At 47.0% G+C, this 27500-nt stretch overlaps 1 protein-coding gene across 1 annotated transcript in view; it reads left to right on the top strand.

The window, feature by feature from the left end:
* The window catches only part of LOC112247995 (NADPH oxidase 4), a 56398-nt gene extending 33416 nt beyond the window's left edge, over window positions 1-22982 (top strand). Inside the window, exons 13-18 of the mRNA XM_042296405.1 lie at window positions 206-287; window positions 8291-8410; window positions 8745-8853; window positions 20195-20263; window positions 21809-21909; window positions 22008-22982. Coding sequence (XP_042152339.1) covers window positions 206-287; window positions 8291-8410; window positions 8745-8853; window positions 20195-20263; window positions 21809-21909; window positions 22008-22128 — 602 coding nt within the window. The 3' untranslated portion in view covers window positions 22129-22982. The remainder of the gene's footprint in view (window positions 1-205; window positions 288-8290; window positions 8411-8744; window positions 8854-20194; window positions 20264-21808; window positions 21910-22007) is intronic.
* Window positions 22983-27500: the final 4518 nt, after the last annotated feature.

Here is a 27500-nt window from a genome sequence, read left to right as displayed (position 1 = left end):
CCCCTCTCGTCTCATGCCTTGTCCTGTCTGTTCTCCCCCTCTCGTCTCATGCCTTGTCCTGTCTGTTCTCCCCCTCTCGTCTCATGCCTTGTCCTGTCTGTTCTCCCCCTCTCGTCTCATGCCTTGTCCTGTCTGTTCTCCTTTTTCTTCACTCTCCTCCTCCACCTCCATCTTTTTTCTTTTGTCTCATTCCTCTCTTTTTCAGAACGTTTTACAGAGCTATTACTTCCTGATCCGGGAGCCGAGTCAGAGATCCTACCCATGGTGCAACAGAGGAGATACCCAAAGTAGGTTTGACCCTGTGAGTGTGTGGGCGTGAGTGCCTACATTCCTAGAAATCAAAGGTGCTATCTAGAACCTAAAAGGGTTCTTCAGCTGTCCAAATAGGAGAACCCGTTAAGGAAACTTTTTCAGTTCCAGGTAGAATCCTTTTCAGTTCTATGTAGAACCCTGTCAACAGAGGGTCCTACATGGAACACAAAAAGATTCTACCTGGAACCAAAAAGGGTTATCCTATGGGGACAGCTGAAGAACCCTTATGGAACCATTTTCTAAGAGTGTAGGCATGTGTGTGTGGTAGAAGTAGTATAGTGTGCTAGTAGACCTTGGTAAGTCATTGTGAACTCAGGGGGCGTCAGCTTTGAGAGAGAGGTCAGAATTCAGAGAGTTAGAGGGGGTGGGGATAGAGGGACTCTATCTAGGAACACACAGTCACACACACACACACACACACACACACACACACACACACACACACACACACACACACACACACACACACACACACACACACACGCACACGCGCGCACACACACAGACACACACACACACACACACACACACGCCCATGCACACACACACACACACCACTATATCTCTTGTCTTCCCTCAGTAATGCAGCTGACATGATTTCCCATGAAGGCTCAGAATCACACAGAGGGGCAAAGTTTATGACCCTCTGACCCCTGTCCTCACACCCTTCCTGATGTATGTTTATGTGTGTCTGTCAATGTGTGTATGTGTCTGTGTGTGTGAGGCTCATAGATTTTTTTGGGCTGTGGGCTGTGCTTAGTTGGGATCTGCACTTGTGATAGCATCCCCCACCTGACCAAACAACCTGGTCCAGATTGTCATCGTCACAGGTGTGTTTGTGTGCGCTCTCTAGACTGTTTTCCCTTTCTCATTCTCCTCTTGTTTTTCTTTCTATCTTCTCACTCTTCCTCCCATCTCCTTCCTCTCTCTCACGGCCCATCTCTATTTCTCTCTCTCTATCTATCTCTCTGCTGTAGGGTTAGGGGGTGTTTATCAGCTCAGAGAATCCCCCCTCCATTATATTTATTTGTTTAAGGGGTTATCATCCTGATCTCTCCTTCTGTCAGGCTGTGGGACTGTCATGCAGGATGTTGCCTGTTTGTTTATGTTTGCCTGACCTTATAGGAAGTCATCGAGATCCCGAGTCAAATCAAATCAAATCAAATTGTATTTGTCACATACACATGGTTAGCAGATGTTAATGCGAGTGTAGCGAAATGCTTGTGCTTCAAGTACCGACAATGCAGTAATAACCAACAAGTAATCTAGCTAACAATTCCAAAACTACTACCTTATAGACACAAGTGTAAGGGGATAAAGAATATGTACATAAAGATATATGAATGAGTGATGGTACAGAGCGGCATAGGCAAGATACAGTAGATGGTATTGAGTGCAGTATATACATATGAGATGAGTATGTAAACAAAATGGCATAGTTAAAGTGGCTAGTGATACATGTATTACATAAAGATGCAGTAGATGATATAGAGTACAGTATATACATATACATATGAGATGAATAATGTAGGGTATGTAAACATTATATGAGGTAGCATTGTTTAAAGTGGCTAGTGATATATTTCACATAATTTCCCATCAATTCCCATTATTAAAGTGGCTGGAGTTGAGTCAGTGTGTTGGCAGCAGCCACTCAATGTTAGTGGTGGCTGTTTAACAGTCTGATGGCCTTGAGATAGAAGCTGTTTTTCAGTCTCTCGGTCCCAGCTTTGATGCACCTGTACTGACCTCGCCTTCTGGATGATAGCCTGGGTGAACAGGCAGTGGCTCGGTGGTTGTTGTCCTTGATGATCTTTATGGCCTTCCTGTGACATCGGGTGGTGTAGGTGTCCTGGAGGGCAGGTAGTTTGCCCCCGGTGATGCGTTGTGCAGACCTCACTACCCTCTGGAGAGCCTTACGGTTGTGGGCAGAGCAGTTGCCGTACCAGGCGGTGATGCAGCCCGACAGGATACTCTCGATTGTGCATCTGTAGAAGTTTGTGAGTGCTTTTGGTGACAAGCCGAATTTCTTCAGCCTCCTGAGGTTGAAGAGGCACTGCTGCGCCTTCTTCACGATGCTGTCTGTGTGGGTGGACCAATTCAGTTTGTCTGTGATGTGTACGCCGAGGAACTTAAAACTTACTACCCTCTCCACTACTGTTCCATCGATGTGGATAGGGGGGTGTTCCCTCTGCTGTTTCCTGAAGTCCACAATCATCTCCTTAGTTTTGTTGACATTGAGTGTGAGGTTATTTTCCTGACACCACACTCCGAGGGCCCTCACGTCCTCCCTATAGGCCGTCTCGTCGTTGTTGGTAATCAAGCCTACCACTGTTGTGTCGTCCGCAAACTTGATGATTGAGTTGGAGGCGTGCGTGGCCATGCAGTCGTGGGTGAACAGGGAGTACAGGAGAGGGCTCAGAACGCACCCTTGTGGGGCCCCAGTGTTGAGGATCAGCGGGGTGGAAATGTTGTTGCCTACCCTCACCACCTGGGGGCGGCCCGTCAAGAAGTCCAGTACCCAGTTGCACAGGGCGGGGTCGAGACCCAGGGTCTCGAGCTTGATGACGAGCTTGGAGGGCACTATGGTGTTAAATGCCAAGCTGTAGTCGATGAACAGCATTCTCACATAGGTATTCCTCTTGTCCAGATGGGTTAGGGCAGTGTGCAGTGTGGTTGAGATTGCATCGTCTGTGGACCTATTTGGGCGGTAAGCAAATTGGAGTGGGTCTGGGGTGTCAGGTAGGGTGGAGGTGATATGGTCCTTGACTAGTCTCTCAAAGCACTTCATGATGACGGAAGTGAGTGCTACGGGGCGGTAGTCGTTTAGCTCAGTTACCTTAGCTTTCTTGGGAACAGGAACAATGGTGGCCCTCTTGAAGCATGTGGGAACAACAGACTGGTATAGGGATTGACTGAATATGTCCGTAAACACACCAGCCAGCTGGTCTGCGCATGCTCTGAGGGCGCGGCTGGGGATGCCGTCTGGGCCTGCAGCCTTGCGAGGGTTGACACGTTTAAATGTTTTCCTCACGTCGGCTGCAGTGAAGGAGAGTCCGCATGTATTAGTTGCGGGCCGTGTCAGTGGCACTGTATTGTCCTCAAAGCGGGCAAAAAAGTTATTTAGTCTGCCTGGGAGCAAGACATCCTGGTCCGTGACGGGGCTGGTTTTCTTTTTGTAATCCGTGATTGACTGTAGACCCTGCCACATACCTCTTGTGTCTGAGCCGTTGAATTGAGATTCTACTTTGTCTCTATACTGACGCTTAGCTTGTTTGATAGCCTTGCGGAGGGAATAGCTACACTGTTTGTATTCGGTCATGTTTCCGGTCACCTTGCCCTGATTAAAAGCAGTGGTTCGGGCTTTCAGTTTCACGCGAATGCTGCCATCAATCCACGGTTTCTGGTTTGGGAATGTTTTAATCGTTGCTATGGGAATGACATCTTCAACGCACGTTCTAATGAACTCGCTCACCGAATCAGCGTATTTGTCAATGTTGTTGTCTGACGCAATACGAAACATATCCCAGTCCACGTGATGGAAGCAGTCTTGGAGTGTGGAATCAGATTGGTTGGACCAGCGTTGAACAGACCTCAGCGCGGGAGCTTCTTGTTTTAGTTTCTGTCTGTAGGCAGGGATCAACAAAATGGAGTCGTGGTCAGCTTTTCTGAAAGGAGGGCGGGGCAGGGCCTTATATGCGTCGCGGAAGTTAGAATAGCAGTGATCCAAGGTTTTTCCAGCCCTGGTTGCGCAATCGATATGCTGATAAAATTTAGGGAGTCTTGTTTTCAGATTAGCCTTGTTAAAATCCCCAGCTACAATGAATGCAGCCTCCGGATAAATGGATTCCAGTTTGCAAAGAGTCAAATAAAGTTCGTTCAGAGCCATCGATGTGTCTGCTTGGGGGGGAATATATATGGCTGTGATTATAATCGAAGAGAATTCACTTGGTAGATAATGCGGTCGACATTTGATTGTGAGGAATTCTAAATCAGGTGAACAGAAGGACTTGAGTACCTGTATGTTGTTATGATCACACCACGTCACGTTAACCATGAAGCATACGCCCCCGCCCCTCTTCTTACCAGAAAGATGTTTGTTTCTGTCTGCGCGATGCGTGGAGAAACCCGCTGGCTGCACCGACTCCGATAGCATCTCTCCAGTGAGCCATGTTTCCGTGAAGCAAAGAACGTTACAGTCTCTGATGGCCCTCTGGAATGCTACCCTTGCTCGGATTTCATCAACCTTTTTGTCAAGAGACTGGACATTGGCGAGAAGAATGCTAGGGAGTGGTGTACGATGTGCCCGTCTCCGGAGTCTGACCAGAAGACCACTCCGTTTCCCCCTTTTACGAAGTCGTTTTTTTGGGTCGCCGGCTGGGATCCATTCCGTTGTCCTGGGTGAAAGGCAGAACACAGGATCCGCTTCGCAAAAGTCATATTCTTGTTCGTACTGATGGTGAGTTGACACTCCTCTTATGTTCAGTAGTTCTTCTCGACTGTATGTAATGAAACCTAAGATGACCTGGGGTACCAATGTAAGAAATGACACGTAAAAAAACAAAAAACTGCATAGTTTCCTAGGAACGCGAAGCGAGGCGGCCATCTCTGTCGGTGTGTATACAGTGTGTGTGTGTGTGTGTCCTAGTTCACGATTCATTCACTGTAAATGAGGTCCTGCGAGTATAGACCACCACAAGGATGTAGGTGAATATAGAGTATAGACCACCACAAGGAGGTAGGTGAATATAGAGTATAGACCACCACAAGGATGTAGGTGAACATAGAGTATAGACCACCACAAGGATGTAGGTGAACATAGAGTATAGACCACCACAAGGAAGTAGGTGAATATAGAGTATAGACCACCACAAGGAAGTAGGTGAATATAGAGTATAGACCACCACAAGGAAGTAGGTGAATATAGAGTATAGACCACCACAAGGAGGTAGGTGAATATAGAGTATAGACCACCACAAGGAGGTAGGTGAATATAGAGTATAGACCACCACAAGGATGTAGGTGAACATAGAGTATAGACCACCACAAGGATGTAGGTGAACATAGAGTATAGACCACCACAAGGAGGTAGGTGAATATAGAGTATAGACCACCAGAAGGAGGTAGGTGAATATAGAGTATAGACCACCACAAGGATGTAGGTGAACATAGAGTATAGACCACCACAAGGATGTAGGTGAATATAGAGTATAGACCACCACAAGGAGGTAGGTGAATATAGAGTATAGACCACCACAAGGGGGTAGGTGAATATAGAGTATAGACCACCACAAGGAAGTAGGTGGATATAGAGTATAGACCACCACAAGGATGTAGGTGAATATAGAGTATAGACCACCAGAAGGAAGTAGGTGAATATAGAGTATAGACCACCACAAGGAAGTAGGTGGATATAGAGTATAGACCACCACAAGGAAGTAGGTGAATATAGAGTATAGACCACCACAAGGAGGTAGGTGAATATAGAGTATAGACCACCACAAGGATGTAGGTGAACATAGAGTATAGACCACCACAAGGAAGTAGGTGGATATAGAGTATAGACCACCACAAGGATGTAGGTGAATATAGAGTATAGACCACCAGAAGGAAGTAGGTGAATATAGAGTATAGACCACCACAAGGAAGTAGGTGGATATAGAGTATAGACCACCACAAGGAAGTAGGTGAATATAGAGTATAGACCACCACAAGGATTTATAGTCGAAGTCAGAAGTTTACATATACTTAGGTTGGAGTCATTAAAACTCGTTTTTCAACCACTCCACAAATTTCTTGTTAACAAACTATAGTTTTGGCAAGTCGGTTAGGACATCTACTTTGTGCATGACACAAGTAATTTTTCCAACTATTGTTTACAGACAGATTATTTCACCGATAATTCACTGTATCACAATTCCAGTGGGTCAGAAGTTTACGTACACTAAGTTGACTGTGCCTTTAAACAGCTTGGAAAATGTCAGAAAATGATGTCATGGCTTTAGAAGCTTCTGAAAGGCTAATTGAAATCATTTGAGTCAATTGGAGGTGTACCTGCGGATGAATTTCAAGGCCTACCTTCAAACTCAGTGCCTCTTTTCTTGACATCATGGGAAAATCAAAAGAAATCAGCCAAGACATCAGAAAAAAATTGTAGACCCCCGCAAGGAGGGGGGAGTTTGTTCCTGCTCTCAAGCGATGAAGGAGGAGGAAGTGTGTTCGTGCTCTCTAGAGATGAAGGAGAAGGAAGTGTGTTCCTGCTCTCTAGAGATGAAGGAGAAGGAAGTGTGTTCGTGCTCTCTAGAGATGAAGGAGAAGGAAGTGTGTTCCTGCTCTCTAGAGATGAAGTAGAAGGAAGTGTGTCCGTGCTCTCTAGAGATGAAGGAGAAGGAAGTGTGTTCCTGCTCTATAGAGATGGAGGGGGAAGTGTGTTCCTGCTCTATAGAGATGAAGGAGGAGGAAGTGTGTTCCTGCTCTCTAGAGTGAAGGAGGAGGAAGTGTGTTCCTGCTCTCTAGAGATGGAGGGGGAAGTTTGTTCCTGCTCTCTAGAGATGGGGGAAGTGTGTTCCTGCTCTCCAGAGATGAAGGGAGAAGTGTGTTCCTGCTCTTTAGAGATGGAGGAGGGAGATGTGTGTTCCTGCTCTCTAGAGATGAAGAAGGGAGAAGTGTGTTCCTGCTCTCTAGAGATGAAGGAGGGAAGTGTTTTCCTGCTCTCTAGAGATGGAGGGGGAAGTGTGTTCCTGCTCTCTAGAGATGGAGGGGGAAGTTTGTTCCTGCTCTCTAGAGATGGGGGAAGTGTGTTCCTGCTCTCTAGAGATGAAGGGGGAAGTGTGTTCCTGCTCTTTAGAGATGGAGGAGGGAGAAGTGTGTTCCTCCTCTCTAGAGATGGAGGGGGAAGTGTGTTCCTGATCTCTGGACTGTTTTCCCTTTCTCATGTCTTTCTATCTTCTCACTCTTCCTCCCATCTCCTTCCTCTCTCTCACCTCCCATCTCTATTTCTCTCTCTCTATCTATCTCTCTGCTGTAGGGTTAGGGGGTGTTTATCAGCTCAGAGAATCCCCCCTCCATTATATTTATTTGTTTAAGGGGTTATCATCCTGATCTCTCCTTCTGTCTGGCTGTGGGACTGTCATGCAGGATGTTGCCTGTTTGTTTATGTTTGCCTGACCTTATAGGAAGTCATCGAGATCCCGAGTGTGTGTGTATACACTTTGTGTGTGTGTGTGTCCTGTTTTACGATTCATTCACTGTAAATGAGGTCCTGCGAGTATAGACCACCACAAGGATGTAGATGAACATAGAGTATAGACCACCACAAGGATGTAGGTGAATATAGAGTATAGACCACCACAAGGATGTAGGTGAATATAGAGTATAGACCACCACAAGGATGTAGGTGAACATAGAGTATAGACCACCACAAGGATGTAGGTGAATATAGAGTATAGACCACCACAAGGATGTAGGTGAATATAGAGTATAGACCACCACAAGGATGTAGGTGAATATAGAGTATAGACCACCACAAGGAGGTAGGTGAATATAGAGTATAGACCACCACAAGGAGGTAGGTGAATATAGAGTATAGACCACCACAAGGATGTAGGTGAATATAGAGTATAGACCACCACAAGGATGTAGGTGAACATAGAGTATAGACCACCACAAGGTTGTAGGTGAATATAGAGAATAGACCACCACAAGGAAGTAGGTGAATATAGAGTATAGACCACCACAAGGAGGTAGGTGAATATAGAGTATAGACCACCACAAGGAGGTAGGTGAATATAGAGTATAGACCACCACAAGGATGTAGGTGAACATAGAGTATAGACCACCACAAGGAAGTAGGTGAATATAGAGTATAGACCACCACAAGGATGTAGGTGAATATACGAAAGCCACTTGTCATAATTGTCTCAAGTAGTGTGTAATTTGTCACTGTCTCACTATTGTAACCCTCCCTCTCTGTGTGTAGGCTGTACGTGGATGGTCCGTTTGGCAGTTCGTCACAGGAGGTGTTTAACTACGAGGTCAGTCTGTGTGTGGCGGGTGGGATCGGAGTCACACCATTCGCCTGCGTTCTGCACGCCCTGCTGTGAGTGGCTGTCTAACAAGAGATGGTTGGTTGTTGGTTTACCATTGGTGGGAATATTTTGACATGTTCTTAATGCCCAAATTCTCACACTGTACTTTCTGTGTGTGTGTGTGTGTGTGTGTGTGTGTGTGTGTGTCTGTCTGTCTGTCTGTCTGTCTGTCTGTCTGTCTGTCTGTCTGTCTGTCTGTCTGTCTGTCTGTCTGTCTGTCTGTCTGTCTGTCTGTCTGTCTGTCTGTCTGTCTGTCTGTCTGTCTGTCTGTCTGTCTGTCTGTCTGTCTGTCTGTCTGTGTGTGTGTGTGTGTGTGAGTGTGTGTGTGTGTGTGGTCTGTCTCAGGGATGGCTGGAGGCATTTCCGTCTCAGGAGGCTATACTTTGTGTGGGTGTGCAGGGAGCTGCAGTCCTTCTACTGGTTTGCTGAGCTGCTGTGTGCCTTACATCACAAGGTCAGCCTGGGGACTAGGGGTTAAAGGTCAGGGTTAGATATCAGGCCAGAGGTCAAGGCTAAACATCAGGGGTGGAGTAACCAAATGTAGCAGGCGTAAAAGAAACGCCTGAGACTGGATCCCCTACATACTGGTCTTGACAAGAAGAAAAGGTTCTCTTCTGCACTGTTCAACCAATCCAGTACATGTGGAGGAGGAGTTAATGTCCAAAAGCGGAAGTGTCTCTTTCCATTTCCCCTGAAAACTGGAACATCCGGTCATTGGGGACTCGGCAGAGGCGAGGGGTAGAGAGGTTGTATGGCACCTCCTGTGCTGAGGCCCGAGGCTGGGGTCTGTCTTTTACCTTTCTTCTCTTAGTGTGCTGTGTGTGTACTATTTAAAAACCTGCTGGTGCTCCCCCAGAGCAGGGGCAGAGCGCCCTCTACAGGTCTGTAGTGGAGGGGCTGATATCTGGGGTTATAGCACAGTCTAGTGACTGTAGTGGAGGGGATGATATCTGGGGTTATAGCACAGTCTAGTGACTGTAGTGGAGGGACTGATATCTGGGGTTATAACACAGTCTAGTGACTGTAGTGGAGGGGCTGATATCTGGGGTTATAGCACAGTCTAGTGACTAGTAGAGGGGCTGATATCTGGGGTTATAGCACAGTCTAGTGACTAGTAGAGGGGCTGATATCTGGGGTTATAGCACAGTCTAGTGACTAGTAGAGGGGCTGATATCTGGGGTTATAGCATAGTCTAGTGACTGTAGTGGAGGGGATGATATCTGGGGTTATAGCACAGTCTAGTGACTAGTAGAGGGGCTGATATCTGGGGTTATAGCACAGTCTAGTGACTAGTAGAGGGGCTGATATCTGGGGTTATAGCACAGTCTAGTGACTGTAGTGGAGGGGCTGATATCTGGGGTTATAGCACAGTCTAGTGACTGTAGTGGAGGGGATGATATCTGGGGTTATAGCACAGTCTAGTGACTAGTAGAGGGGCTGATATCTGGGGTTATAGCACAGTCTAGTGACTAGTAGAGGGGCTGATATCTGGGGTTATAGCACAGTCTAGTGACTAGTAGAGGGGCTGATATCTGGGGTTATAGCATAGTCTAGTGACTGTAGTGGAGGGGATGATATCTGGGGTTATAGCACAGTCTAGTGACTAGTAGAGGGGCTGATATCTGGGGTTATAGCACAGTCTAGTGACTAGTAGAGGGGCTGATATCTGGGGTTATAGCACAGTCTAGTGACTGTAGTGGAGGGGCTGATATCTGGGGTTATAGCACAGTCTAGTGACTGTAGTGGAGGGGATGATATCTGGGGTTATAGCACAGTCTAGTGACTGTAGTGGAGGGGCTGATATCTGGGGTTATAACACAGTCTTTGTGACTGTAGTGGAGGGGCTGATATCTGGGGTTATAGCACAGTCTAGTGACTGTAGTGGAGGGGCTGATATCTGGGGTTATAGCACAGTCTAGTTACTGTAGTGGAGGGGCTGATATCTGGGGTTATAACACAGTCTAGTGACTGTAGTGGAGGGGCTGATATCTGGGGTTATAGCACAGTCTAGTTACTGTAGTGGAGGGGCTGATATCTGGGGTTATAGCACAGTCTAGTGACTAGTGGAGGGGCTGATATCTGGGGTTATAGCACAGTCTAGTGACTGTAGTGGAGGGGATGATATCTGGGGTTATAGCACAGTCTAGTGACTGTAGTGGAGGGGCTGATATCTGGGGTTATAGCACAGTCTAGTTACTGTAGTGGAGGGACTGATATCTGGGGTTATAACACAGTCTAGTGACTAGTAGAGGGGCTGATATCTGGGGTTATAGCACAGTCTTGAGTGACTGATATCTGGGGTTAGCAGGGACTAGCTGATATCTGGGGTTATAGCACAGTCTAGTGACTAGTAGAGGGGCTGATATCTGGGGTTATAGCACAGTCTTTGTGACTGTAGTGGAGGGGCTGATATCTGATATCAGCCCCTCTACTAGTCACTAGATGGCGATATAACCCCAGATATCAGCCTCTCCACTACAGACCTGTAGAGGGCGCTCTGTCCCTGCCCTGGGGGAGCACCAGCAGGTTTTTAAATAGTCTAGTGTCTAGTAACTGTAGTGGAGAGGCTGATATCTGGGGTTATATCACCATCTATATTGTAGTAGTAGATAATAGTGTCTATTCGAGCTTTGAGCGGTAAATGGAGACAATTTAGGACATACTTGACTTCAATTATATGATATAACACATTTATTTGGTTACTATTAAAAAACTATCTGTTCAACTGCTTGCTATGGTTACGGTTTGGTTTAGAATATGGGTTAGGGTTAAGTTTAGGGTCAGAGCTAGGGTTAGGGTTAAGTTTAGGGTCAGAGCTAGGGTTAGGGTTAAGTTTAGGGTCAGAGCTAGGGTTAGGGTTAAGTTTAGGGTCAGAGCTAGGGTTAGGGTTAAGTTTAGGGTCAGAGCTAGGGTTAGGGTTAAGTTTAGGGTCAGAGCTAGGGTTAGGGTTAAGTTTAGGGTCAGAGCTAGGGTTAGGGTTAAGTTTAGGGTCAGAGCTAGGGTTAGGGTTAAGTTTAGGGTCAGAGCTAGGGTTAGGGTTAAGTTTGGGGTCAGAGCTAGGGTTAGGGTTAAGTTTAGGGTCAGAGCTAGGGTTAGGGTTGGTACAGTGGCTGGTGAAAGTATTCATCCCCCTTGCCATTTTCCCTATTTTGTTGCCATACAACCTGGAATTAAAATTTTTGGGGGTTTGTATCATTTGATTTACACAACATGCCTACGACTTTGAAGATAAAAAATGTTTTTTATTGTGAAACAAACAAGAAATAAGACAAAAAAACTGAAAACTTGAGCGTGCGAAACTATTCACCCCCCAGTGCATAACTATTCACCCCCCAGTGCAGAACTATTCACCCCCCAGTGCAGAACTATTCACCCCCAGTGCATAACTATTCACCCCCCAGTGCATAACTATTCACCCCCCAGTGCATAACTATTCACCCCCAGTGCATAACTATTCACCCCCCAGTGCATAACTATTCACCCCCCAGTGCATAACTATTCACCCCCCAGTGCAGAACTATTCACCCCCCCCCCAGTGCATAACTATTCACCCCCCAGTGCATAACTATTCACCCCCCAGTGCATAACTATTCACCCCCCAGTGCATAACTATTCACCCCCCAGTGCATAACTATTCACCCCCAGTGCATAACTATTCACCCCCCAGTGCATAACTATTCACCCCCCAGTGCATAACTATTCACCCCCTATTCACCCCCCAGTGCAGAACTATTCACCCCCCCAGTGCATAACTATTCACCCCCCAGTGCATAACTATTCACCTCCCCAGTGCATAACTATTCACCCCCCCAGTGCATAACTATTCACCCCCCAGTGCATAACTATTCACCCCCCAGTGCATAACTATTCACCCCCCCCAGTGCATAACTATTCACCCCCAGTGCATAACTAGCATAACTATTCACCCCCAGTGCATAACTATTCACCCCCAGTGCATAACTATTCACCCCCCAGTGCATAACTATTCACCCCCAGTGCATAACTATTCACCCCCAGTGCATAACTATTCACCCCCCAGTGCATAACTATTCACCCCCCAGTGCATAACTATTCACCCCCCCCCAGTGCATAACTATTCACCCCCCCCAGTGCAGAACTATTCACCCCCCAGTGCAGAACTATTCACCCCCCAGTGCATAACTATTCACCCCCCAGTGCATAACTATTCACCCCCCAGTGCATAACTATTCACCCCCCAGTGCATAACTATTCACCCCCCAGTGCATAACTATTCACCCCCCAGTGCATAACTATTTACCCCCTGTGCAGAACTATTCACCCCCCAGTGCATAACTATTCACCCCCCAGTGCATAACTATTCACTCCCCCAGTGCATAACTATTCACCCCCAGTGCATAACTAGTGCATAACTATTCACCCCCCCCAGTGCATAACTATTCACCCCCAGTGCATAACTATTCACCCCCCAGTGCATAACTATTCACCCCCCCCCCAGTGCATAACTATTCACCCCCCAGTGCATAACTATTCACCCCCCAGTGCATAACTATTCACCCCCCAGTGCATAACTATTCACCCCCCCCCCAGTGCATAACTATTCACCCCCCAGTGCATAACTATTCACCCCCCAGTGCATAACTATTCACCCCCCAGTGCATAACTAGCATAACTATTCACCCCCCAGTGCATAACTATTCACCCCCCCCTGTGCATAACTATTCAGCCCCCCAGTGCATAACTATTCACCCCCCAGTGCATAACTATTCACCCCCAGTGCATAACTATTCACCCCCCAGTGCAGAACTATTCACCCCCCAGTGCAGAACTATTCACCCCCCCCAGTGCAGAACTATTCACCCCCCAGTGCAGAACTATTCACCCCCAGTGCATAACTATTCACCCCCAGTGCATAACTATTCACCCCCCAGTGCAGAACTATTCACCCCCCAGTACATAACTATTCACCCCCCAGTGCATAACTATTTCCCCCCAGTGCATAACTATTCACCCCCAGTGCATAACTATTCACCCCCCAGTGCATAACTATTCACCCCCAGTGCATAACTATTCACCCCCCCCAGTGCATAACTATTCACCCCCCAGTGCATAACTATTCACCCCCCAGTGCATAACTATTCACCCCCCCCCAGTGCATAACTATTCACCCCCAGTGCATAACTAGCATAACTATTCACCCCCCAGTGCATAACTATTCACCCCCCCCAGTGCATAACTATTCACCCCCCCCAGTGCATAACTATTCACCCCCCAGTGCATAACTACTCACCCCCCAGTGCAGAACTATTCACCCCCCCAGTACATAACTATTCACCCCCATAACAGTGCATAACTATTTCCCCCCCCCCCCAGTGCATAACTATTCACCCCCCAGTGCATAACTATTCACCCCCAGTGCATAACTATTCACCCCCAGTGCATAACTATTCACCCCCCAGTGCATAACTATTCACCCCCCAGTGCATAACTATTCACCCCCCAGTGCATAACTAGTGCATAACTATTCACCCCCCCCCCAGTGCATAACTAGCATAACTATTCACCCCCCAGTGCATAACTATTCACCCCCCAGTGCATAACTATTCACCCCCCAGTGCATAACTATTCACCCCCCCAGTGCATAACTACTCACCCCCCAGTGCATAACTATTCACCCCCCAGTGCATAACTATTCACCCCCAGTGCATAACTATTCACCCCCCAGTGCAGAACTATTCACCCCCCAGTGCATAACTATTCACCCCCAGTGCATAACTATTCACCCCCCAGTGCATAACTATTCACCCCCCAGTGCATAACTATTCACCCCCCAGTGCATAACTATTCACCCCCAGTGCATAACTATCCACCCCCCCAGTGCATAACTATTCACCCCCCAGTGCAGAACTATTCACCCCCCCAGTGCATAACTATTCACCCCCCCCAGTGCATAACTATTCACCCCCAGTGCATAACTATTCACCCCCCCCCAGTGCATAACTATTCACCTCCCCAGTGCATAACTATTCACCCCCCAGTGCATAACTATTCACCCCCCCCCCAGTGCATAACTATTCACCCCCCAGTGCATAACTATTCACCCCCAGTGCATAACTATTCACCCCCCAGTGCATAACTATTCACCCCCCAGTGCTTAACTATTCACCCCCCAGTGCATAACTATTCACCCCCAGTGCATAACTATTCACCCCCACCAGTGCAGAACTATTCACTCCCCCCAGTGCAGAACTATTCACCCCCCAGTGCATAACTATTCACCCCCAGTGCATAACTATTCACCCCCAGTGCATAACTATTCACCCCCCAGTGCATAACTATTCACCCCCCAGTGCATAACTATTCACCCCCCAGTGCATAACTATTCACCCCCCAGTGCATAACTATTCACCCCCAGTGCATAACTATTCACCCCCCAGTGCATAACTATTCACCCCCCCAGTGCATAACTATTCACCCCCCCCAGTGCATAACTATTCACCCCCCAGTGCATAACTATTCACCCCCAGTGCAGAACTATTCACCCCCCAGTGCAGAACTATTCACCCCCCAGTACATAACTATTCACCCCCCCAGTGCATAACTATTCACCCCCAGTGCATAACTATTCACCCCCAGTGCAGAACTATTCACCCCCCAGTACATAACTATTCACCCCCCAGTGCATAACTATTCACCCCCCAGAGCATAAATATTCACCCCCCATGCATAACTATTCACCCCCCCAGTGCATAACTATTCACCCCCCAGTGCATAACTATTCACCCCCCCAGTGCATAACTATTCACCCCCCAGTGCATAACTATTCACCCCCCAGTGCATAACTATTCACCCCCAGTGCATAACTATTCACCCCCCCCCAGTGCATAACTATTCACCCCCCCAGTGCATAACTATTCACCCCCCCCCAGTGCATAACTATTCACCCCCCCCCAGTGCATAACTATTCACCCCCCAGTGCAGAACTATTCACCCCCCAGTACATAAATATTCATCCCCCAGTGCATAACTATTCACTATTCCCCCAGAGCATAAATATTCACCCCCCAGTGCATAACTATTCACCCCCCATAACTAGTGCATAACTATTCACCCCCCCCCAGTGCATAACTATTCACCCCCCCCAGTGCATAACTATTCACCCCCCAGTGCATAACTATTCACCCCCCAGTGCATAACTATTCACCCCCCAGTGCAGAACTATTCACCCCCCAGTGCATAACTATTCACCCCCCAGTGCATAACTATTCACCCCCCAGTGCATAACTATTCACCCCCCCCAGTGCATAACTATTCACCCCCCAGTGCATAACTATTCACCCCCCAGTGCATAACTATTCACCCCCCAGTGCATAACTATTCACCCCCCAGTGCATAACTATTCACCCCCCAGTGCATAACTATTCACCCCCCCCAGTGCATAACTATTCACCCCCCAGTGCATAACTATTCACCCCCCCCAGTGCATAACTATTCACCCCCCCCAGTGCATAACTATTCACCCCCAGTGCATAACTATTCACCCCACCAGAGCATAAATATTCACCCCCATGCATAACTATTCACCCCCCCAGTGCATAACTATTCACCCCCCAGTGCATAACTATTCACCCCCCAGTGCCAGTGCATAACTATTCACCCCCCCAGTGCATAACTATTCACCCCCCAGTGCATAACTATTCACCCCCCAGTGCATAACTATTCACCCCCCCCCAGTGCATAACTATTCACCCCCATATTCACCCCCAGTGCATAACCCCCCAGTGCATAACTATTCACCCCCCAGTGCATAACTATTCACCCCCCAGTGCATAACTATTCACCCCCCAGTGCATAACTATTCACCCCCCAGTGCAGAACTATTCACCCCCCAGTGCAGAACTATTCACCCCCCAGTGCATAACTATTCACCCCCCAGTGCATAACTATTCACCCCCCCATAACTATTCAGTGCATAACTATTCACCCCCCAGTGCATAACTATTCACCCCCCAGTGCATAACTATTCACCCCCCCCCAATGCATAACTATTCACCCCCCCAGTGCAGAACTATTCACCCCCCAGTGCATAACTATTCACCCCCCCCAGTGCATAACTATTCACCCCCCCCCCAGTGCATAACTATTCACCCCCCCCCCAGTGCATAACTATTCACCCCCCCCAGTGCATAACTATTCACCTCCCCAGTGCATAACTATTCACCCCCCAGTGCATAACTATTCACCCCCCAGTGCATAACTATTCACCCCCCAGTGCATAACTATTCACCCCCAGTGCATAACTATTCACCCCCAGTGCATAACTATTCACCCCCCAGTGCATAACTATTCACCCCCCAGTGCATAACTATTCACCCCCCAGTGCATAACTATTCACCCCCCCAGTGCATAACTATTCAGTGCAGAACTATTCACTCCCCCAGTGCAGAACTATTCACCCCCGCAGTGCATAACTATTCACCCCCAGTGCATAACTATTCACCCCCCAGTGCATAACTATTCACCCCCCCAGTGCATAACTATTCACCCCCCCCAGTGCACCCCCCAGTGCATAACTATTCACCCCCCAGTGCATAACTATTCACCCCCCAGTGCATAACTATTCACCCCCCAGTGCATAACTATTCACCCCCACCCCCAGTGCATAACTATTCACCCCCCAGTGCATAACTATTCACCCCCAGTGCATAACTATTCACCCCCCTATTCACCCCCCAGTGCAGAACTATTCACCCCCCAGTGCAGAACTATTCACCCCCCAGTGCATAACTATTCACCCCCCAGTGCATAACTATTCACCCCCCAGTGCATAACTATTCACCCCCAGTGCAGAACTATTCACCCCCCAGTGCATAACTATTCACCCCCCAGTGCATAACTATTCACCCCCCCCAGTGCATAAATATTCACCCCCATGCATAACTATTCACCCCCAGTGCATAACTATTCACCCCCCAGTGCATAACTATTCACCCCAGTGCATAACCCTCCAGTGCATAACTATTCACCCCCCCCAGTGCATAACTATTCACCCCCAGTGCATAACTATTCACCCCACCAGAGCATAAATATTCACCCCCATGCATAACTATTCACCCCCAGTGCATAACTATTCACCCCCCAGTGCATAACTATTCACCCCTCCAGTGCATAACTATTCACCCCCAGTGCATAACTATTCACCCCCCAGTGCATAACTATTCACCCCCCCCCAGTGCATAACTATTCACCCCCCAGTGCATAACTATTCACCCCCCCAGTGCATAACTATTCACCCCCAGTGCATAACTATTCACCCCCCAGTGCATAACTATTCACCCCCCAGTGCATAACTATTCACCCCCCAGTGCATAACTATTCACCCCCCCCCCCAGTGCATAACTATTCACCCCCAGTGCATAACTATTCACCCCCAGTACATAACTATTCACCCCCCAGTGCATAACTATTCACCCCCTAGTGCATAACTATTCACCCCCCAGTGCATAACTATTCACCCCCCAGTGCATAACTATTCACCCCCCAGTGCATAACTATTCACCCCCCAGTGCATAACTATTCACCCCCAGTGCATAACTATTCACCCCCAGTGCAGAACTATTCACCCCCCAGTACATAACTATTCACCCCCCAGTACATAACTATTCACCCCCCAGAGCATAAATATTCACCCCCCATGCATAACTATTCACCCCCCCCAGTGCATAACTATTCACCCCCCAGTGCATAACTATTCACCCCCAGAACTCCAGTGCATAACTATTCACCCCCCAGTGCATAACTATTCACCCCCCAGTGCATAACTATTCACCCCCCAGTGCATAACTATTCACCCCCAGTGCATAACTATTCACCCCCCAGTGCATAACTATTCACCCCCCAGTGCATAACTATTCACCCCCCAGTGCAGAACTATTCACCCCCCAGTGCAGAACTATTCACCCCCCAGTACATAACTATTCACCCCCCCAGTGCATAACTATTCACCCCCAGAGCATAAATATTCACCCCCCCCCCATGCATAACTATTCACCCCCCAGTGCATAACTATTCACCCCCAGTGCATAACTATTCACCCCCCAGTGCATAACTATTCACCCCCCAGTGCATAACTATTCACCCCCCAGTGCATAACTATTCACCCCCCATAACTATTCAGTGCATAACTATTCACCCCCCAGTGCATAACTATTCACCCCCCAGTGCATAACTATTCACCCCCCAGTGCATAACTATTCACGCCCCAGTGCATAACTATTCACCCCCCAGTGCATAACTATTCACCCCCCAGTGCATAACTATTCACCCCCCCCAGTGCATAACTATTCACCCCCCAGTGCATAACCATTCACCCCCCAGTGCAGAACTATTCACCCCCCAGTGCAGAACTATTCACCCCCAGTACATAACTATTCACCCCCAGTGCATAACTATTCACCCCCCAGTGCATAACTATTCACCCCCCAGTGCAGAACTATTCACCCCCAGTACATAACTATTCACCCCCCAGTGCATAACTATTCACCCCCCAGAGCATAAATATTCACCCCCCATGCATAACTATTCACCCCCCAGTGCATAACTATTCACCCCCCCCAGTGCATAACTATTCACCCCCCAGTGCATAACTATTCACCCCCCAGTGCATAACTATTCACCCCCAGTGCATAACTATTCACCCCCCAGTGCATAACTATTCACCCCCCCAGTGCGTGCATAACTATTCACCCCCCAGTGCATAACTATTCACCCCCCAGTGCATAACTATTCACCCCCCCCCCAGTGCATAACCATTCGCCCCCCCCCCAGTGCATAACTATTCACCCCCAGTGCATAACTATTCACCCCCCCCAGTGCATAACCATTCACCCCCCAGTGCATAACTATTCACCCCCCCCAAAGTCAATACTTTATAGAGCCACCTTTTGCAGCAATTACAGTTGCAAGTCTCTTACAAGCTCTATAAGCTTGGCACATCTAGCCACTGGGATCGTTGCCCATTCTTCAAGGCAAACTGCTCCAGCTCCTTCAAGTTGTATGGGTTCCGCTGGTGTACAGCAATCTTTAAGTCATACCACAGATTCTAAATTGGATTGAGGTCTGTGCTTTGACTAGGCCATTCCAAGACATTTAAATGTTTCCCCTTAAACCACTCGAGTGTTGCTTTAGCAGTATGCTTAGGGTAATTGTCCTGCTGGAAGGTGAACCTCCGTCCCAGTCTCAAATCTCTGGAAGACTGAAACAGGTTTCCCTCAACAATTTCCCTGTATTTAGCACCACCCATCATTCCTTAAATTCTGACCAGTTTCCAGTCCCTGCTGATGAAAAACATCCCCACAGCATGATGCTGCCACCACCATGCTTCACTGTGGGGATGTCCTAGGCTATATGGACATCTTTGTCAAGTGTGCCTATAATTTTGGACCCCACTGTATCTGCATATCAGGCATGTTTATATAACCTCCCCTCTTTCTCTATCTCACCCTCTCTCTCACCCCCCCCCCTTTCTATCCTTATTGCTCTGTCTCACCCTCTCTCTCGCTCTCTTTCTCATTCCATCTCTCTCCCCCTCCCCTCTCTCTCTCTTTCTCATTCCATCTCTCTCCCCCTCCCCTCTCTCTCTTTCTCATTCCATCTCTCTCCCCCTCCCCTCTCTCTCTTTCTCATTCCATCTCTCTCCCCCTCCCCTCTCTCTCTTTCTCATTCCATCTCTCTCCCCCCCCCTCTCTCTCATTATCTCTCTGTCTCATCCTCTCTCTCTCTCTCTTTCTCATTCCACCCCCTCTCTCTCACTCTAGCTGTGGAAGGAAAACAGACCTGACTATCTGAACCTACAGCTCTTCGTCAGCCAGACAGATGGACTTCAGGTGAGACTCAAAGACACCGTCAGTCAGTCAGTCAGTGAGTTAGTGAGTTAGTCAGTCAACCAGTCAGTCAGTGAGTCCATCAATCAGTCAGTGAGTCAATCAGTCAGTCAACCCGTCAGTCAGTCACTCAGTCCATCAATCAGTCAGTCAGTCAGTCAGTCTTCACTCACTCCATCCAGCCAGCCATGCAGCCAGCCAGCCAGCCAATAGAGGACAGGGTACACCACAGATTGGTGAAGAGAAAAAGATTGAGCGCTAGGAGATGACTAGAAAGAGTGAAGCATGTTAACCTTCACTGCGTTTAACTGTAGTTCACTGCTACCTTCAGTGTGTATGGAGATGGAAGGTATTCTTTCTGTCTTTCTATTTCTCCTTTCTACAGCCAGACATCTTTCTATTCTCTCCCTCTCTTTCACTGTGTACCTTTCACTCTTTCTTTCCCTCAATGCCATTCTCTGGCGGAGCTGAAAGGATTATACAAAGCAATAGATATGGAAAGGAGAGAGAGCAAGTAAACTGGCACTTCCTAGTTTAGAAGTAAGGGTTGTGTTGTGGGTGTTAGTGTGTGTGTGTGCACTGGACTGAGTTCTCTATTCAGCCCCTCTGGCAGTTCTTTCACAGAGTCTTTCAGAAGGTGTTTTATTACTGCAGTTCTTTCACAGAGTCTTTCAGAAGGTGTTTTATTACTGCAGTTCTTTCACAGAGTCTTTCAGAAGGTGTTTTATTACTGCAGTTCTTTCACAGTGTCTTTCAGAAGGCGTTTTATTACTGCAGTTCTTTCACAGAGTCTTTCAGAAGGTGTTTTATTACTGCAGTTCTTTCACAGAGTCTTTCAGAAGGTGTTTTATTACTGCAGTTCTTTCACAGAGTCTTTCAGAAGGTGTTTTATTACTGCTCTCCTTTCACAGAGTCTTTTTAATTTACCTCTGCCTCCAGCTAGCAGACATGGGGATCTTGTTCAGAGCTCACGGTTCAGAGGCATACAATAAGTAGACTTTTAATTTTGCAGGTATTTATTATCATACAAACCAGTTCAAACAGTTGATGCTATTTTCCATGTAAGACTCAGGCCTGTACTCATAGAGTAGGTAACAGTTTCCCCTAACTCCTGATGCAGGGTCAGATATGTTTTCATCCACCTAAAACCCATTGGTTTGGGGTTAGAGTAATCTGGTTCTAGATCTGAGGCTAGAGTAATCTGGTTCTAGATCTGAGGCTAGGGTAATCTGGTTCTAGATCTGAGGCTAGGGTAATCTGGTTCTAGATCTGAGGCTAGGGTAATCTGATCCTAAATCTGGGGCTAGTGTAATCTGATCCTAGATCTGAGGCTAGGGTAATCTGATCCTAAATTCTGGGGCTAGTGTAATCTGATCCTAGATCTGAGGCTTGGGTAATCTGATCCTAAATTCTGGGGCTAGGGTAATCTGATCCTAAATCTGGGGCTAGAGTAATCTGATCCTAGATCTGTGGCAAAGCGTAACTTCTACCTGGATCTCTAAAAACACTAGCTCATTATACATTTTCTGTGTTCTGTTTCCTGTCCAGAACATCTCTGAGGAGAGGTACCGCCCCCTGAGTTCCCGGCTGATGATTGGCCGACCGAGGTGGAAGTTGCTCTTTGAGGAGATTGGGAGGACCAATAAGCAGTGAGTAAAATGTTTGGAGTGTTTAAAGACATATTCTGATTGGATAATTTTAGGATATTGTGGTCATGTTGTATCTGTATTGTGTGTGCTTTCCTCAGTAAGCGGGTGGGGGTGTTCTGCTGTGGGCCTAAAGGCATCTCCAGGACTCTGCACGGACTGTGTAACTCAGACCGCTATTCAGGAACCACGTTTGAGTTCAACAAAGAGTCCTTCAGCTGAGACCAGCTCCCCCTCACCGTGACCCCTAACCATAGGCTCTGACCCCTGACCCCAGACTCACATTGAGACAGGTGACTTGAACCTACCATGAAGTGACTCACTGGTTCTCCTTCCATCAGAGAGAAGCATCTCACAGTCACTGGTGTTGAGTGACGTCATCAGCGGGCAACTGGGACTTGTTCACGAACCAAGAAGAACTGGTTGTAAGCCACCATTTTGAGAAAACACTGCCATATTGCTTGCCTCACACAAACGCAGTCCTTTCGAATGGTGGAGAAGTGCCATGGGGTAGGGCCGAGGGGTTGATTTGGGATGGGGTTACCCTTTCTGTGTGGGGGCATCGGGGCCTCGGTGCCTAGGGACAACCCTTTGCCACTCTGTAAGGGACTGTACAGGAATTAGTAGTTAGCTCTGGACCACATAGAGATGCTGTACAACAACCTGATGTCTGTTATCACTTTCACTACCCTCCCTTCCTCCCTTCCTTCCTCCCTTCCTTCCTTCCTTCCTGTGCAATCATTTAAACTTTAAATCCTCTATGTATTCTAATGGAGTCAAAGCAAACTCAACCACTCCTGGTGCCAGTATTTTAGTAATTGTTTTATATTTCAATTATTTATATTGTTTAAAGTTACTAGATGTACTTTTCTCTCATTGTGTTTCACCATTTCTTCTAATGTGTCCCATTTAATACTGAACAACAAAACAGCTTTACACATATTTACCATTGATTAACTATTGAAGAAATATATACAGTATATATATTTAATTGTTTCTGAATAATGTTTTTTTGGATGTTGGATTGTTTTGATGAGAGCAAAGCACAACCCTAATTAAAATAGGTTTTATACAGATCTATTTACTACATGTTAACTACACGGGTACTACATGGATACTATGCATCCACTGTCTGTTTCTACGAACTTGTTGTCTTTCCACAGCCAGTACAGCCCAAAATATCTCGGACACACACATTTTATCAAGACGGATTTAATGCACCATATAAAAATACAATTTATATTATTAATTTATCCTTTGGTTCTCAAAGTGGCATAGTTATTATACAGTACACAGTATCAACAGTACACAGTATCATACGGTACACAGTATCAACAGTACACAGTATCAACAGTACACAGTATTAACAGTACACAGTATCAACAGTACACAGTATCATACGGTACACAGTATCATACAGTACACAGTATCAACAGTACACAGTATCAACAGTACACAGTATCAACAGTACACAGTATCAACAGTACACAGTATCAACAGTACACAGTATCAACAGTACACAGTATCATACAGTACACAGTATTAACAGTACACAGTATCAACAGTACACAGTATCAACAGTACACAGTATCATACGGTACGCAGTATCATACAGTACACAGTATCATACAGTACACAGTATCAACAGTACGCAGTATCAACAGTACACAGTATTATACAGTACACAGTATCATACAGTACACAGTATCAACAGTACACAGTATCATACGGTACACAGTATCAACAGTACGCAGTATCATACAGTACACAGTATCAACAGTACACAGTATCATACAGTACACAGTAATATACAGTACACAGTATCATACAGTACACAGTATCAACAGTACACAGTATCAACAGTACGCAGTATCATACAGTACACAGTATCAACAGTACACAGTATCAACAGTACACAGTATCATACAGTACACAGTATCAACAGTACACAATATCATACAGTACACAGTATCAACAGTACACAGTATCAACAGTACACAGTATCATACAGTACACAGTATCAACAGTACACAGTATCAACAGTACACAGTATCAACAGTACACAGTATCATACAGTACACAGTATCAACAGTACACAGTATCAACAGTACACAGTATCAACAGTACACAGTATCATACAGTACACAGTATCAACAGTACACAGTATCATACAGTACACAGTATCAACAGTACACAGTATCAACAGTACACAGTATCATACAGTACACAGTATCAACAGTACACAGTATCAACAGTACACAGTATTGTACAGTACACAGTATCATACAGTACACAGTATCAACATGACACAGTATCATACAGTACACAGTATCATACAGTACACAGTATCATACAGTACACAGTATTATACAGTACACAGTATCATACAGTACACAGTATCATACAGTACACAGTATTATACAGTACACAGTATCAACATGACACATTATCATACAGTACACAGTATTATACAGTACACAGTATCATACAGTACACAGTATCATACAGTACACAGTATCATACAGTACACAGTATTATACAGTACACAGTACAATACCCCCAAGGTACCAGCGTCTCCATGGCAGTGGGGAGAAGGGAAGGGTAAGGGGAATAAGGGAGGGAATGGGTACTGGGACCAGAAGACAGCACTGAGTGGAACAAAACCAACACTAACAGACCCAAATACCTGTTCCATACAGTTTGACTGTAGCGTTGTTCTGAACGGGACTCAGGACTGGACTGCAGTTGAATATTATTTAGCATTCTCTCTTGGTTACTGTTTGATATGTGTCAGATTTAACCCCCAGATCAAGAGCAGCAGAATGAGACATATTGGAATGAGATGTCTCTGGAGTGTGTGTGTGTGTGTCTTATTGTATATGTGTGTGTGTGTGTGTCTTATTGTATATGTGTGTGTGTGTCTTATTGTATAGGTGTGTCTTATTGTATGTATTTGTGTGTGTGTCTTATTGTATATGTGTGTGTGTGTGTGTCTTATTGTATATGTGTGTGTGTCTTATTGTATGTGTGTGTGTGTGTCTTATTGTATATGTGTGTGTGTGTGTGTCTTATTGTATGTGTGTGTGTGTGTCTTATTGTATATGTGTGTGTGTGTGTGTGTGTCTTATTGTATGTGTGTGTGTGCGTGTCTTATTGTATATGTGTGTGTGTCTCTTATTGTATATGTGTCTTATTGTATGTGTGTGTGTGTCTTATTGTATATGTGTGTGTGTGTGTGTCTTATTGTATATGTGTGTGTGTGTCTTATTGTATATGTGTGTGTGTCTTATTGTATGTGTGTGTGTGTGTCTTATTGTATATGTGTGTGTGTGTGTCTTATTGTATATGTGTGTGTGTCTTATTGTATGTGTGTGTGTGCGTGTCTTATTGTATATGTGTCTTATTGTATGTGTGTGTGTGTCTTATTGTATGTGTGTGTGTGTGTGTGTCTTATTGTATATGTGTGTGTGTCTTATTGTATGTGTGTGTGTGTGTGTCTTATTGTATATGTGTGTGTGTCTTATTGTATATGTGTGTGTGTGTTATTGTATATGTGTGTGTGTGTCTTATTGTATGTGTGTCTTATTGTATCTGTGTGTGTGTCTTATTGTATGTGTGTCTTATTGAATGTGTGTCTTATTGTATGTGTGTGTGTGTCTTATTGTATTTTTGTGTGTACGTGTGTTTTAGTGTGTGTGTCTTTGTCATGTGTGTGTTCCTGTGTCTTATTGTATATGTGTGTGGCCTTACCCCATGAGTGTGTGTGTGCCTCACAACTCCTCTGGGTTCAGAACTGGAGATGGGGTTAGGGTAACTGTGTTCAGTGCTGGAGATGGGGTTGTGGTAACTGGGTTCAGAAATGGAGATGGGGTTATTGTAACTGGGTTCTTATTGGAGATGGGGTTAGGGTAACTGTGTGTGTTCAGAATTTTTGGGGATGGGGTTAGGTTTTAGAGCTGGAGATGGGGTGTCTTTGTCAGAAATGGAGATGTTAGGGACAATTCCTGGGTTCAGAAATGGAGATGGGGTTGCTCCCAGGATCCACTGCCTCACAACTCCTCTGGGTTCAGAACTGGAGATGGGGTTAGGGTAACTGGGTTCAGAGCTGGAGATGGGGTTAGGGTAACTGGGTTCAGAAATGGAGATGGGGTTAGGGTAACTCTGGGTTCAGAAATGGAGATGGGGTTAGGGTAACTCCTCTGGGTTCAGAACTGGGGATGGGGTTAGGGTAACTGGGTTCAGAACTGGGGATGGGGTTAGGGTAACTGGGTTCAGAGCTGGAGATGGGGTTAGGATAACTCCTCTGGGTTCAGAACTGGAGATGGGGTTAGGGTAACTCCTCTGGGTTCAGAACTGGGGATGGGGTTAGGGTAACTGGGTTCAGAACTGGGGATGGGGTTAGGGTAACTGCGTTCAGAGCTGGAGATGGGGTTAGGATAACTCCTCTGGGTTCAGAACTGGAGATGGGGTTAGGGTAACTCCTCTGGGTTCAGCAAGTATTTGGCTAGGTGTGTGTGTCTGTGTGCCAGGGTAACTCACCTGGGTTAAACAGGTAGGAGTATTGGTAGCCCAGGAATAGTACAGGAGCAGAGGAGAGGGGAGGGGAGGAATAGTACAGGAGCAGAGGAGAGGGGAGGAATAGTACAGGAGCAGAGGAGAGGGGAGGGGAGGGGAGGAATAGTACAGGAGCAGAGGAGAGGGGAGGAATAGTACAGGAACAGAGGAGAGGGGAGGAAGAGGGGAGGAGGGGAGGGAGGGAGGAGGAATAGTACAGGAGAGGAGAGGGGAGGAGAGGGGAGGGGAGGGGAGGAGGGGATAGTACAGGAGCAGAGGAGAGGGGAGGAATAGTACAGGAGCAGAGGAGAGGGGAGGAATAGTACAGGAGCAGAGGAGAGGAGTACAGGGCAGAGGAGAGGAATAGTACAGGAGCAGAGGAGAGGGGAGGAATAGTACAGGAGCAGAGGAGAGGGGAGGAGTAGTACAGGAGGAGAGGAGGAGGAGGGGGAGGAAGGAATAGTACAGGAGCAGAGGGGGGGGGGGAGGGTACAGGAGGGAGAGGGGGAGGGGCAGGGGAGGGGAGGGGAGGAATAGTACAGGAGCAGGAGGAGAGGGAGGGGAGGAATAGTACAGGAGCAGAGGAGAGGGGGGGAGGAATAGTACAGGAGCAGAGGAGAGGGGAGGAATAGTACAGGAGCAGAGGGGGGGAGGGGAGGGGAGGAGGAGAGGGGGGGTACAGGAGGAGGAGAGGGAGGGAGGAATAGTACAGGAGCAGAGAGGGGAGGAGGGGGGAGGAGCAGAGGAGAGGGGGAGGAATAGTACAGGAGCAGAGGAGAGGGGAGGAATAGTACAGGAGCAGAGGAGAGGGGAGGAGGAATAGTACAGGAGCAGAGGAGGGGGAGGGGAGGAATAGTACAGGAGCAGAGGAGAGGGAGGGGAGGAATAGTACAGGAGCAGAGGAGAGGGGAGGAATAGTACAGGAGCAGAGGAGAGGGGAGGAATAGTACAGGAGCAGAGGAGAGGGGAGGAATAGTACAGAGGAGGGAGTAGGAGAGAGGAGAGGGGAGGAATAGTACAGGAGCAGAGGAGAGGAGAGG

Source organism: Oncorhynchus tshawytscha, linkage group LG13 (genome assembly GCF_018296145.1).
Source record: "Oncorhynchus tshawytscha isolate Ot180627B linkage group LG13, Otsh_v2.0, whole genome shotgun sequence".
Taxonomy (NCBI): Eukaryota; Metazoa; Chordata; class Actinopteri; order Salmoniformes; family Salmonidae; genus Oncorhynchus; species Oncorhynchus tshawytscha.
This window is presented reverse-complemented; position numbering and strand designations above follow the sequence as displayed.